General features: G+C 43.7%; 1 protein-coding gene across 1 annotated transcript in view; it reads right to left on the minus strand.

The window, feature by feature from the left end:
• Positions 1 to 15,595, minus strand: part of FBXO11 (F-box protein 11) — a 52,145-nt gene extending 36,550 nt beyond the window's left edge. Inside the window, exon 1 of the mRNA XM_072140316.1 lies at positions 15,194 to 15,595. Within this exon, the coding sequence (XP_071996417.1) occupies positions 15,194 to 15,284 (91 nt within the window). The 5' untranslated portion in view covers positions 15,285 to 15,595. The remainder of the gene's footprint in view (positions 1 to 15,193) is intronic.
• Between the last annotated feature and the right edge of the window lie 213 nt (positions 15,596 to 15,808).

Consider the following 15,808-nt stretch of genomic DNA (forward strand, 5'->3'; position numbering starts at 1 on the left):
AGTGCAGATGGTGGCCCATTCCTAATATAGGAGCTCTGACACTTAAACATTACTCATCCGCACTTCCCTTACACATTGAATTGAGATTTATAGAAGGTGAAACCTTTTGTTGGAAATAAAAATTTGCATTTTCTTATTCAAAAACATCAAAATCAATGGACGGGAAGATCACCAGTTCCATATTTTTTTTATTTCTTTGTATTGTCATCTGCTGTTTCCTGGTGGTCCTAAACCCTCCAGGACTGGAATAGAAGGACGACCCCACAAGGCCCAAAAACAAACTTTTGTGCAACTTTAAGATCCTGCAGGTATAACCCAAATCCAGGACACAAGATCTGGTGTTATCCTTAAGGAGGCTCCTGAGCTTGTAAGAGGCAGGTCCGGAGGGTTCTCCTTTTCATTTGTTAAGGACCAGATTTCCTTCATCAGTCTTTATACTTCGTTATTGTGAGCCAAAACCAGGATGTGAAACCAGATGCAGATCTTTCTATTTTATTTCTGTGGAGTCTCTGCACCTGGTTTTCTTTTATAACAAAATTAAAAGTAAAAATTCACTTTTTTTTAACCTGGTGTCATGGTTGAAGGTCTCAGTGACGGGACCACCACAGATCACGAGACTGGGCGTGCGTTGTTCACCAAATGAACAGAGCTTAGTGCCATAGACATAGAATATCGTGACAGTACAATCTAGTGTTACAATGTTTTGGGATACGTAGGACACCCATTTTTATTGATCCACTAGTTCCCCACATTCAGAAATCATATGTGGCTGCAATTAAATTGATTTGTTTTTTTGTTTGTGGTACAATAAGAATTATTCCATGTACAAAGGAGTTTAGTGTTAATGCTTATGGGGAATTATTGAGCATCAGGGCAATAATTTTATTGAATATTTGCAGGAACATCTATTTGTCTTCCCTCTTGTTGCTTACTAAAATTTGGGGTATTAATCCTCTGGAGATGTAGAGGTTAAAGTAGCACAGAATTTCTGTCCTAAATGGACCTATCCTTAAAGCGGTTTTCAAGAATGTGGGTCCATTGTACTAGCAAGACTGTTCTGTTTCATCTCTACGGCACTGGCATGGAGAAAGCATGACCTCGTAAACTCCAGCGAACCCCAGTCCACGAGATACATGGGGTCTCTGATCTGCCCGATCCTGTGTATAGGGCCCAACTTGCCATGACTGGAGAACCCCTTTAAAAAGCAATCCATGAGGACTCCAGGAGGCTGTATGACTACACCTTGAATTTTGAACTGGAGGTGGTAGTAGTAGTAGTAGTAGTGAGAACAGCAACAAGACGGCAGGTGTATACTAGCTCGGTGCCTTATATTTCTATAGGTGTGTGCAGATGGAGAGAAATATCCGGTTGGACTGGAGCCGCAGCAATGTTATGAGGATGCTGTAGCGTCACACACCCTGTACTACTACAATAACCCAGATGGGCCCAAGCTCCACTCAGGTATCAACAAGTAGACTAAGGAACTGGTTTGGAAGTAATTGAGGATTAAGGTTATGAGGTTTATAGACACCAACACAGAAGCCCTAAAGGCCTATTATAGTAAGCTACCTTATTATAATCAACGGAAACTGCTGATTTTGTTACCCCCATATACAGTTGATCGATGAAGAGTCATTTTCACCAGAGGTCAAATGAGCCCTGCGATTACCCCAAAGGGTCTAATGTCATTTTGTTGCTGTACAACTATATCTACTTAAGCTGTTAAGTAGTTATATTTATATTGCATTACCATTACATTCAGCCCTTGGAGAGCAACCATAAAGCTTTACCAGAGACACGGGCATGGCTACGATGTGGAGCAGGCAAAAACAGAATCACAAGTAATATACAGGATACAAGACTATAATACAAAGAACAAAACGTCAGCACCAATACATCTGCATCAAGCTCCTTCAGAAAGATCAATAGTAGGTTTAACATTCCCTATCCGTACCCAGGCCTCTACTGAACAGATAGGAACAAATGTCCATTCCATTATAAAAATCCCACAATCCTAACACATGTCATTCCATAAAATCTCACCCCCAACATAAAAACAATCCAAAAACAAGCAAGTATCTGACCTAATAAATAAAATCTAAATCAAGATGCAACTACCTGGAAATCCGGTGCGGACAGATCCCATCCAGCAGTGGTGAGCAGTGACTTTCTATGTCACGCTATGGCAGTGTCTAACATTACAGCTCCCTGAGCCTGGACGCTACATTGTTAAGTAGGTGTTTGTTTCCAGTTGCCTTTGGTTAGTTGGTTGTACAACACAAATCATAATCTGTCCCCAGCTCCCTGTGGCTACTACTCCCATAGCAATGTGTGGATATAAACAGTTACTAATAAACTCCGATGCTAGGAGCAAAGGCTTGCGAGTCTATTAGTAATTAAACAGGGAATTTCTAATGAAAATCTAAATGTTAAGCTGAAGTGATCTTATAAAACACGTGCTCCTTCATTGACGGTGGAGACTATCAGTGCGCTGATCACTGGACGTATAATCTCCAGTATGAACACTACGACATTTGTTATGTCCACCATAGAGTCGCACGGAGCTTGGCGATTGCTTGGGAAGTACACACAACGTAACCCAAAGCAAACTCAGAAGACGACCGCCCAGGTTTAACAATAGGAGGCAATTATTAGGATATTATAACGCAAGTAAACAGGACGGCTTCTAAAAGCTTATGCACAGCAAAGCAGCCGACTCCATCTTATCCAAAATAAACATTGTATGCGCCATACATTTCTGATTAGTAGATTTCTGAGTGGTTACAGCTTCCGGCCACTATATAGAGCTGCCATGTTTAAAACGGGTCCACCAGCTGATTAGTTGGGCAACCCGCCCCACACAGATCAGATATAAAAGGGCTATCCAACTAGAATACCCAAACAGTTTAAATATAGTATAAAAAAAAAAAAACTTTACCAACTAATTGCAAAGTTTACATTCTTTTGGTCATTAAAAATTTCTTCCAAAGTTTGGGCTCCTATGATTCTTCCAGCAATAGTCAATGTCCTTAAAGGGCATCTACCACCAGGATGAAGGACTGTATGCAAATGAGCCTCCAGGTGTTAATGGAGCCTGGAGCCCCTCGGGTTAATTTGCATACATTCCTTCATGTTGGTGGTATTTGTCCTTTAAAGACCTTTGGATGCACTGACACAACCCTCAATGCACCAATCTCCCAGCCCAAGGTCCGGAAGGTACATGGGTAAAATTCGAAATACCGCCTGAGCCAAACTATGAATTTTCAAATGGACACAAGTGACAAGAAATGAGCATAAAATAGTTAACTAAACAAACAAGATATTTAAAAAAAAAAAAAACATTGAAATTCTAGAAGCACGAAAATATACATATAAAAAAAATTAATAAAGAATAAGAATATGTTCATGTACGAGAGAAGCGAAAGCAAGAAGCGTCGTGTGTTGTGATCATAGCGCGACCGGGGGCAGCAGCACAACACTGCCTTATGCAAAACAACTATTTGGTTGCCGATGTCCTCATCTGCCCTGAACACAACAGACGAGAAGTGCTACAACACGGAGCACAAAGCACAGCTCCACCACTTCTACCATCAGAAGTGGCAAACAACCAAAGCACAAAGAATAAATTCAAATTAGATGTAAAAAGAACAAAAGTCAAAAGAGAACGGAGGTTTTTAATCCTCTTCTGCACTCGAGTAGTTACTATTCCATTTATCTAGGTGACAATCTCAGAGCGGTCTTTGGTGGTGGTGGTGGGGGGGGGTGGAATCTGGTGGTCCCAAAGCCAATATGCAGCTCAAGACTTAGGTTAAACTCACACACACGTGTGCCCGCTGTACCGTAGCACGGCAGGCACGCAATGGCGCCAGGGAGAGGAGGAGGGGGTGAGCGATGCTCGCCCCTCTCCATAGAGAAACATGGTGCACGTCGCCGTATTTTGGGGAAAGATAGGACATGTACGTAGGCCCTATGTGCCCACTGCTGGCCTAGGGAAAACGCATATACGTCGGCCCTATATCCGTCCCCCGACATCCGTGTGAATGAAGCCTTTACAGTTGACTCTTTAAAAAGGGACACTTACTCATATATCCAGACCCCAGGACTGTGGTAATCTTAGGACTGTTTAAATTTACTTTTAGAATGGTTTTCATTGTTGAGACAACCCGTCTACAATCTATTCACAGATAAGGGGGGGGGGGGGGGGGGGGGGGGTGTCATAATTGACAACCTGTTTAAAACATAGTATGGTCTCATAGCTGCTATGCTGAGCTACATGTAAGCATGGTAACAGACTAAACTCGCCAGTTCAATCGCATCTCTTGCTTACATCAAATGGGATCTTTCTACCCAAATAAAACACACTACCTGTATAATGCATATACAAAATAAATGGACCTCTGACACAGGAGTAAATGCCCGGCCTCCCGACATGGTGCAGAGTCTTCTCTCAGCGCTCGCAATGCTCCAGAGAGAACTAGAAAACTTGCCTTTAATATTGACAATGAATTCAGGGTTCTTGGTATCAAAAGGTAGCAGCAAAGTGCATGGAGTAGTAAACTCACCTGTCAAAGAGCACAAAATAATATACTGTATTAATAAGTTATATGTACCGTAGATAAAAAAAATCTCCATCTGTATATAAATCAAGCACCGGTAATTTTGTGGCGGGATTAACATTAAAGTTTTATGCTAAACTTATGGCTCTCTGGACTTTGCAGCAGCCTCTGATACCAAGGGACCCAAGTCCAAACTCAGACACATAAAAAGTTGCCCGTGATATTAACCCCTTTGCGACCAATGCCCAACAGGCGTGTCAATTTATCTGTTATGCGCTTCTGTAAAACGTATATCTTTGGAAAATCCCTACATAATGTTTACTTCAGTTTTTTTTCATGACTAACTTCATAGGACACCTCTATGCTCAACCCACTCCCGGCTGCATGATATAGCAAGTGAAGCCGGGTTGTAGGTACAGCGCATACGCAGAGAATTACTCCTGACAGGTTCTCTTTAACCCCTTTCTGCACAATGATGTTGGGGAGCCTGGACTTCCCCAAGGTCATGGAGATTGCACGGGCTCAGAAGCAGAGCCCTTTTGTATGTGACAGCCGAGCCTCTGCACAAACAGCCGGGATTCCAATTCCGAGTCACAATTCCGGCCGTTTAACCCTTTAGGCCCTGCAGTCAAACATAACCGCAGCACCTAATGGGGTCATCCACTTTTCCACCCAGCCACTGGCACCCCCCATGCTGGGTACAGGGGTGCCAATGGTCTCCAAATGAAGGACCCCTGGCAGTTTGCTTGGTCTAGAGGCAGCACCCAGCTGTACAGGTGGCAGCCTATGCACATTGGCAGTGTATTATAACAATCAGCTTTACATCCATAGGCAGTGTATTTCTTGGAAGTGATCAAATGATCACTTGTTCAAGTCCCAAAAGGGAAAAAATAAATAAAAAATCATACACAATATTAGCCCCCTAAATGCACCATATAGTCAAACTCCCAAACACAAAAAGTCAAAATCACCACACAATATATTGGGTATCGTCACATCCATAACCACCCATACAATAAAATAAAAACATTACAGAACCTGAATGGTGTACACCTTAAAATAAAAAACACCAAAAATTAGGATATTTGCGCATCCAAACAAAAAGAAAAACAGCATAACTCGTCCCACAAAAAATAAGCCCTAAAACAGCTCAACATTAGTAGACTGTAATGCCAAATCAAGGGATTTTTCTCATTCAAGTTTATTCTGTAGAACTAGTGAAACAAAAGTATAAGCCGAAGTACCCAATTCTGACAAACAAAAAAAAAGAGAAATGGGAAAACTTATTGACAAGAGCCTTGCATATAGCCCGCCCGGGCCGCCCCTGACCCCACAGCATACGGCCCGCCCCTGACCCCACAGCATATAGCCCACCAGCCCGCCCTGCCCCCCCAGCAGCATTGATGTAAAAGACGACCTGCTGGGGTGTCTGAAGGTGAGAAAACCTGTGTGTTTTTTTTTTGTTTTTTGTTTTTAGATTTTAGTATAAGCAGAGTTATTTTTTTTCTGCCCCTTTGTTGTGCTGAAAAACTCTTTTTATACTCCAGTATATATGGTATATAAATAGTATATTTCCATAACCGTACTGACCCATAACAGATAATTAAGGTTAACCATTTCATTAGCGGGCAATTTTCCAGTTTTGTATTTCCGTTTTTTACTTCCCTCTTTCCACAAGCCATATATTTTTATTTTCCATTTACAGAGACATAGGAGGGCTTGTTATCTGCGGGACAAGTTGCATTTTCTAGTGGAATCATTTATTTGTTTGTTGTTGGGGCCGTGTAAAGCGTCATTTTTTGCAGGACAAGCTGACTTTTCATAAATACCATTTTGGGAAGTGTACAGCCTTTTGATCAAAATTTTGTGTGATTCTTTAACTTTTTCAGAACTCCTAGAGTTACTAAACCCTAGAGTGTCTGATCACGCATACAATATACCGCAATAGAATTATATTGCAGTATATTGGGAATATACAGCTTCTGTATAAGTGTGTATTAGTATTGGTGACCAATGACGCAGGCCTATTCGAAAAATCAGGCTGTGTCCTTAAAAGGGTTAACAGTTGATCTTGAGAGGGTTATAAATATTTCTAGGTGCCAGAGTTGAGGAGATATAGCCATTTGAAGTTGTCCACTTTCAAAATGTTTAGAACTGTCCTTTTCATGAAGGGATTAAATGGTATCTTGGGAGCAGTGAGAGTGCCGAGAGGAGACTGTACCCGAATTAGTGGTAGGGAGTGTGTTCCAGCAGTACCAGAAGCTCATGATGCACAGAATAGGCTGAAAAACTCAAAACACTTATTTTGTACAATGTAATTTATGTGGCTGTTTGCCTACATTTGCCAACAAGTTTTTTTCCACCAGACCAACCCCTGTAAGGGAATGGCATAGCTCACATAATTTTCAGGTTTACTTACAATCTGCACTTTGCAGTGATGGTATTTATTATTCCATGCCTTGTAGTGTAAAGCAGGAAAAAAAATTCCAAATGCGTTGGAAAAAAAAAAAAAATTTCTCAACTTTCACACTCTGTTGTACGGAGCTGTGCAATGCGGCATTTTGTTGCAAGATGAGCTGACGTTTCGTTGCTACCATTCTGAGGACTGCTAGATGATACTTCATTTCTTTAAATCAAATCTTTATTTTTTTTTAACAATTTTTACATATACACAAATGCCACCCCCAACCCTCCTCTTCTTTAATTTTCATAGACAACCAGTGTCCGTCCCCCCCCCCCCCCCAATAACCCCACCCCACCTGTAGCAACAATCCGGACTGTGTTATCCACAAAAAAATAAGACTAACAATCAAAAGCGGTTACAGAAAGGTGGAGAATGGGTTGTGCCGCAAGCATACAAACGCAAACATGAAATTTGAACAAATATGGGGTCCCTATATTTGTTCAAATTTCATGTTTGCTTTTTGTTTTCAATTAACACTTTTTTCCACCCTCATGATGTTATTTATTTTATTTAAAGGCCTCAAGCCCCGATGCAAGGGGGCGGAGCCAATACATAGCAATGAGCTTCCTAGCCTGGTATAGCATTCTGTTCACCCCATCCTCCCAGTTACTCTGACCTAGCAGGACCAGCAGGCAGACCACCGTTGTGGCCAGAACAGTTACTCCAAATACTCTAGCGATTAAATTTTTCCAAAATCTCCCCAATTTCCTACACTCACACAGCATGTGCATCAGGTGAACACCAGAAATGGCACGTTGAGGACAGATCTTCCCCTCGCAGACCAACCCTGTGTAGACAGTGAGGGGTGTAATATATTCCATGTAATAAATACAGTTGGGACAACCAATGAGCTTCACATAGGGACAATAAGGGAACTATACAAAGAGCTTCGGACCATTGTTCGTCCATAAGGGGCCGCAAGTCTTCCACCCACTGTGCACGGGCAGTCAGAGGTATTTCTCATGTTGGGAGAGGACCCACTCTATAAACCTTAGATATGTATCCCTTTGTACAGTCGGTGACTGCGAGATGGGTCTGAGATTATCCCTCCAGGCCCAGTACTTCATTAAGGCCAGGATTACGCCATAGTGGGGTAATCTTTGAGGAGCCCTCTATTTTTAACATGGCTTTGATTTTTTGCCGTAACTTGAGGAACAGTGGGATCGTAGTAAGGTGGTCTGCCCTGTGCAGCTACCTAGATGACCCTTCGTCCTCTCAGGCTAATTCTAGCTGACTTTTTACCCCACATAAGAGCCATGAATAACTTTTGTATTTTATTAAAAGCACCCAATGATATCCATACTGGGGAGTTGGGAGAATATATAGAAACTAAGAACCATCTTACATAGGTTGGTTCTACTCATCACTGACAGGGGGTGACGGCACCAGGTATGTCCCTCAGCTGTCGCTCTTTCCAGCAACTGGTCTAGGTTAAAGGCAATCTAGTACCCTAGGCGAAATCCAGATGCCTAGGTACTTCAAAGTAGAGACCGATTGGATCTGATGTGGGTCCAGGTCAACTGGTACTGATTTGTGCCAGTTGATAGTGAGGTGGGAAAACTGCCCATATTCAGATAGCAAGCTCATAATCGGGCAGAGGGACCTAGCTATCTTTTGATCACTTTTTAGTAAAGTGTCTTATATTTTCCGTTGCGGGGTTCAACGTCGGGAAGAACCATTACTATATTTTGATAGACCGAACATTTTGGGATACCCAACATGTATATTAGTACAGGCAGTCCTCGGGTTATGTACAAGATCAGTTCTGTAGGTTTGTTCTTAAATTGAATTTGTATGCGAGTCGTAACTGTATATTTTATAATTGTAATCCAAGCCAAACATTTTTTTTGGCCTCTGAAAATTGGATTTTTAGAAAATTTGGGTTGTCATAAGAACCAGGATTAACCATAAGCTTCCTTACAGACACCTGTGATAATTGTTATAGCTGTTTATTGTAGCCTGAGGGTCCGGAAGTTTGTTCTTAAGTTGAATTTGTATGCAAGTCGAAACTGTATATTTTATAATTCTAAACAATTTTTTTTTTTTTTTGCCCCAGTGACAATTGGTGTTTCAAAATGTATTGTTGTAATGGGACCCAGGATTATCAATCATCATTACAGACACCAGACATCTAATCAATGAAGTCTGGGACTATAGTAACATCCAGAGAGCTTCAACAGAGGTCACAGTGGGCAGAGGGGTCCGTCTGTAACTAGGGGTTGTGCAAGTTGGGTGTCCTTAAGTAGGGGACCGCCTGTACAGTAAATTACCAAAAACTAGAGGTCAGTTTAACTATGGGTCATCTGTAAGTCGGGTGTTCTTAAATCGGGGAACGCCTGTGCTAGGGAAAGGGGGGTGTTGGTAAAAAATATAAATTAATTTTTTTTTTTAAAGGGTACTTTAACCCTAGGTTGCCTGATTGATCCTACTATATACTATATGGGGATTATCCACAGCATCTATTACAATGTGCAAATTGCACATTGTATTAGGCTAAAACTAGACAGCCTCGGGTCTTTGTATGATCGGAGGTGGTCATGGAGATTGCATATCTCTGATGACATTGGGGAGCAATGATCAAAACAAAGATGGCGGCGCCAACTCTATGCTAATGAGCCACACTGGCTGATTTGCAGACAGTCCTTCATCCTGATTGTAGAGGACTTTAAATGTTGCAAGCAACAATCAAAGGCTTAACACCTGTGATCGGTGCTAAAACTGATCACAGGTGTTAGCTGCAATATGCAGCAAACCCCATGTCTTTATGAAGAGGGATCAGCCCGAGTCCACACTTTTTTTTTTTTTTTTTTTTAAGCACTCCATGACATTCTGGACTGACATTCCAGTCCAAACAGGAGTACAGCGTCCATAGACAGCATTGTACACACTTAGACACTGCTTCAATCATAATGCAGTACCCTCTAATATATTCATAAGGGACCCTCCGATAAAGGGATCAGTAGAGGTACTATGAGCTGGAGTCCCACTGATAAGACAATTCTATCCTATGTAAGTGCTCAGTAAGACTTTTAGGACAACCCCTTAGTGACTGCAGGTTAGATGCTACAATATAGGTTGCTTCCTCAGTATACACACAGACTAGCCACCCCTGAGTCATTGTTGTATACCATCTCATTAACATAGCATCAAACGTTTATTCCATTTGCATTGATGAGCTGTAATTACCAAATTTACTGTGGACTATCAGGAGGCAGAGCGCGGCAGGAAGATGCAGTCACCGGGCCACATGGATCTAGACGTCATGTAAAATATTTTGGCAGGTAAACAATATGCAAATGCTGGGACTCAGGCCAGCCAAGTGAAGATATAGGACAAGGATCTTTAGAAGAATCTGAAATATTTTAGCAGGGATCATCGGAATTAGTATTAACATACAGCAAGAAAAGCTCCATTCACTCCTTGCAGTTTTACCCTGCGTTTCTGCAAAGGGACACAAAAACAATCAAGATTTTCACACCAAAAATCCACATGAAATCTGAGTGAGATTGTTTCATATGACTGTTTGTTCTCTTCAATGTATTTTATTTTTATATGTTCCCTAGAATCTGTAAAGGGCTAAGGAGCTAATGGAGCTATAGAAATAAAGATCATTATTATTTCTAAGGGTCCTGTTCTACAAAAATTACATTTACTCACATCAGGTTCCACAGATGATATGCATCAGGAAGCTCTGTGCGTCAGGCCCAGTTCACACATGACATCTTTAGGTTTATTATGAGCCAAAACTTGGCGTGGTCTAACACACAGAACAGGTATAAGTCTTTCGAGAGACTATACAGAGGTGACGTGCAATGGAAAGACTTGTACCTGTTCTGTGTTACACCACTCCAAGTTTTGACTGACAAATTATGAAAATAATTGAATACCTAACGGTCATGTGAATTTGGCCTTACATGTTCCTTTCCAGGTTCAACGGCATATGGGATAGTATTTAAAGTGAACCTGGGTGAGGTGGGGAGAGGGTAAAGAGGGAGTTCAGCTGCAGCCTGTGTGTGCCTGTCTCAGTCTCCTCCACACTCATGCAGCTCCCTCACTCTCCCTACTTCCTGTAAAGCGAACATGTCACCACACTAAGCTCACCTTGGAGGTGCAAAGCTTATTTCTAGGTTGCAGTTAGAAAAAAAAAAAAAAAAAACTTTCATTCTTTCGTGGATGCAGTCAGACAGTCGGGCAACCCTAAGGCTGTTCTGCCCACTTCATGCACAGGGCCCAGCCCTACCTTATTGTGACTTAATTCTCTGGCCATCTAGAGATCTAGGACTGAGCCAAATGCATGGAATGGACAGTGCAGCCTGACTGCAAGAGGTGGGGCTACCTGACTGACCGCATCCGACAGAAGACGACGATTTTTCTTCCACACTGCAACCTAGAAATATTCTAAAACCACCCCCAGGAGACGCACACATGACAGAAGAAGGTACTGTTTGTACCGTTTCAGAGGGGGGAGGGGGTTAGTGTGGTGACAGGTCTGCATTAAGGTTGGAGACCAGGTCTATGAAGTCCAATCTAAATTGGCAATCAAGTAACCAAAAATTAAACTTTTTTTTAAATAGCAAAACTTGTAATACAAGATATTTACAGTAAAAAAATTAAGATTACAAAAAATAAATAGACAGTGGTGTAAAAGTTTACAGGCTGCAGTGCAAATCGACACCAGATCCTGAATTGTACACCTACAGTCACCTAGCCAAATACAGGAAGTACCCGGGTTACATACGAGAGAGGTTCTTTAGGTTTGTACTTTTGTGTGCAAGTGAGAACTGGTATATTTTATCATTGTAAATCCAACAAAAAATAAAAAAAATGTTGTCCCTGTGACAAATGGATTTTCAAAGTTTTGTGCAGTCATGAGCCCAAGGATTAATAATAAAACTTAATTACAGCTGATCATTGCAGCATTGGACTAAAGTAATACATCCAGAGAGCTTCACCAGAGGTCACAGGGGGCAGGGGTGCCTGTAACTAGGGGGTGCCTGTAAGTTGGGTGTCCTTAAATCAGGGACCGCCTGTACATAAAAGTCAAAGCCTCTTGATGTATGCGGCAGCGCTGGAGGGGTGGGGATAGTTCTGGTGCTCCGGTGTATGATAGATATGCCTTATAGATTGCCTTCTGTCGTTTTATGGAACCATGTAACAACTAGATTTTGATCATGTCAGCGGTGCAGAATATGATGTCGCTATATACAGACAATCATCCTGTGTTTCCCTGGAAGTACCACTGCACTTTAGTCATTGTTCCCATGTGCCCACCCACCAACCTGCAGCACTCATTAGTATACACTAATCATCTACATGACGACTCCTGTGGTGGTAGCACGTGAACAGCGTCGTCCTGTGATATTATCAAGACCTCTCGCAGTCAGAGGCACAGCGCCAAAACCCTGAAACAAAAAAGAAAAATACAATGCCTTGGACGGCCAACACAAATAACAAAAAGCTTCCAACAGAAAGTTGGGCCTAATTCCGACGCTGCGTGACAATTGTCCCTGTCGCGTTGAAGACGAAAAGTAAATTTGTAAAAATATATTCAGACCTTATTTGTCATTGGAGAAGACTGGCATCAGAAATCAGTCTCAAAGACTCATCTGCAATACACCAAAACTTACACCCAAGGCTCATTTGAATGGGGCCTCCAGGTTTATTTAGAAACAAAAACAAAAAAACCCTGTTTGCAAAGTCAAGTTTGGTCGAGTGTCTGTCGCTAAATTACGATATAGCCTGCAGACTTTCAGGACTGTTCGCTACTGATTGAATAGTTCAGGACTTTTACACCCGAAAACCAATTGTACAATCTCCCCCACTGAAAAAACTCAAGGTCCATTCAGTTCAGCGATTCTAGATGCGGTCCTGAAATGGCACAGAGATAGATTTTGAGCCCACTATACGCGGTGCAGTCACATGTGGCGCTGCAATCGGTGGGGGTCACAGGTAGAAACGCAAGCAATTGGTAGCTGATTGCATGAAAGCGCCACACGTGACTGCACCCGAAGACTATCCTCAGAGCGATAAACTGCACACACAAGAAACTGACTACACCCCCAAAAATTTTTAGGGAAACTCAAGCTGTCTATGTCATGATCCTTGGAAAACTTTGAAGGCTGCCTACCATTTCGTCATTCAGCTGCAAGGTCCAAGGTCACCCGTTTCTGTTCCTTTAGGGGTACGCTCACAAAAAAAACCTCCATGAAACCAGAGTCCAATTTGGGCAGGACATGCAACGGAAGAGACGGTCGCTGCATCTTTTAAGTCCACAGCCTACAAGAGTTCAGCCCAAGAAACTCGCTCCGTTCACTTGAGGGTTTTACTGGACTGAGCCTAGAATTGTTGACGTGAAATCAGAATATCCGCCCAGTGCAACAGTTCCAGGTTCAGTCTGATACATCCCATCGCTCATGGGCACTATCATACACCAAGCCACTCACAGGTCCTTATGAGCTGACTGTTTAGTGTCACAAATCTTTATATGGTCCATCTGTGGCCACCTTTAGGGCGCATTCACACGATGTGTTGTGTCACGTTGCGTTTTGATGCGTTCCACTGGCTTGAGCCTTGATTACATGCTAAGGTTACATTGCGTTTCCACTGTATCTGCTAATGTAACCTTAGCATGTAATCAAGGCTGAAGCCAGTGGAATGCATGAAAAACGCAACGCAACGTGTAAATGCGCCCTTACACTTACCTCATTCCAGATCTCCCAGCACCTGGAACACAGAGACGTGTCTGATGCATCTCATTAAACACATCTCAAGGCAAATAATTTTTTTTTTTTTTGCATAGTGGGCACAGAGGATCTAGGTAAACAGTGATTTATGGATCGGTTGTTTGGTTTCCCAAATCAGCCTGAGGCCACGATCACACATAACAGCCGAGGAGGTGTGATTTACCCAATTACTGTCAATTGCGTTTACAAAATGCATCATAAACGCACTGTTAACATGTGTTAACAAATGTGAACAGGAATTCGGCAAATCACCTCTGCTCCGCTGTTGCAATGCTTTTCAAAACACAAACAAAATGCAACGTGTGAACGCGCCCCACTGGTTCTCTTTATAGTAACGCCCTGATATGACCTCATCAAAACGATCATCTGAACGTACTACAAATACGTATCACTCGCCAAAAAGCCAACAATCCATCAAATTATTACTTTGTCCTAAACGGAAAAATTGACAACCGGATGCATCACTATCCTATTATCCTCCAATAAAGGCCGTCCTACCTTGTCATCGCGTGGCAAGGGCCTGTCACATTTGGGCAAGTTCACACATTTGACAGGTGTGAACTGGGCCTAAGAGTAGCTCACGGCATCATCTGAAACGCTATGGGACGGGGTCCACATATCTCATCCCACGGAAACATGTCATCAGGAAAGAGCCCCACATGTTTTGCGTGTAAACGCGGCGCTAGTCCCCGATTGCTTGCGCTTCAGTAAATCACATGTGATCATGACATCACTTTGGGTTTCAAAACACAATCGAAACGCACTGTGTGAATGCGACATGATGCGTCTATGATACTCCTAGTTTACAACCCCCCCCAAAAAATTTTTTAAAAACCACAGAGCTGGAGCCCGATCCACGACCGACTCCCACCGCGGCGGAACCTCAAGCCGTTACCCGGTACAATTTATTTTTTTTAATTAAGTAGAAACCGTCACATTTTCCTGTGTGAACAAAGACTTACTAGTCGCAGCATTGCGTCCGGACAACGACTGCTACGAATTTTGCGCCGTTTACCTGGCGAACGTCAACGACATCAGAGGAGAATTGCAACCGTTTAACGGTTGAGTTTGCTTATATACGTTGCGATGATTGAACCAAATTTAGACTTTGCTACTTATTGCTATTTATTTATATGTTTGGGTCTAGCACAGGAAGGGGGGGCTGAGGTGGTGCCTGGGCTGGAGTCTGGGCATTGTGTGTGTGTATGGCTGCTCTTTGTATGGGGAGGGGAGCAGCTCAGCGCCCGGTTTGGACGCCGTTCACACACACATAGATACACAGGGGTTAGTGGGCCGCGGTGCGGGGCAGACAAAGCGCGGCCTGAGGCCCAGTAGAAGCCACGCACTTTCCTGGCAGCGCCCCCGGAGGCTGCACAGGGACTAGGCCGCGGCCCCCGCTCTCCCCTCCCCCCGCCGCCCCCTCCTCTTACCCCGCTCCCCGGCGTTGTTTCTCTCCGGCTGCACCGGGCGCGGCCTCGACACTCGCCTGGGTCTCCTGTTCGCTGCTCTGACCGAGTTCATTTGCTGACTGTCGGGGGGGAGGAGGGCCGGGTCCTGGGCTGCTCGCAGAGCTGGGCTCGCCCCTGTGTTTCGGTTTGCGGAGTGATAATGTGCGCTGCTGCTGCTGGCGGCTGCTCCTTCTTCTTCTTCTCCTCCTCCTCCTCCCTGTATAAATTCTCCCTCCCCGTCCGCTCCGGTGTGTGGAGCTCTCTCACAGGAGCCCCGATAAGATCCCCTCCCGTAAGCCCCGTCTGTCCGCGGCAGGAGGAGCCATTGACACCGCCAGAGACACAGTCACACAGCTGAGGAGGAGGGGGGGAGGGGGAGAGCGCACTCGCCAAAGCCTGCCCCCACCGCGGCCAATCACAGCCTCCGACACAACGCGCTGACAAACCCGCGGCCAACCGCGCGCGCCGAGGCAAAGCGCAACCCACTGGCCGGCCAATCAACGGCGGCGTCTCTTTCTCCCTCAACACTTTACACACACCGAGCCGCTGAGGGGAGAAGATGGTGGCCGGGGTGGAGTTGTGCTGCTGCTGCCGCCT

This window comes from Engystomops pustulosus, chromosome 3, assembly GCF_040894005.1.
Source record: "Engystomops pustulosus chromosome 3, aEngPut4.maternal, whole genome shotgun sequence".
NCBI lineage: Eukaryota > Metazoa > Chordata > Amphibia > Anura > Leptodactylidae > Engystomops > Engystomops pustulosus.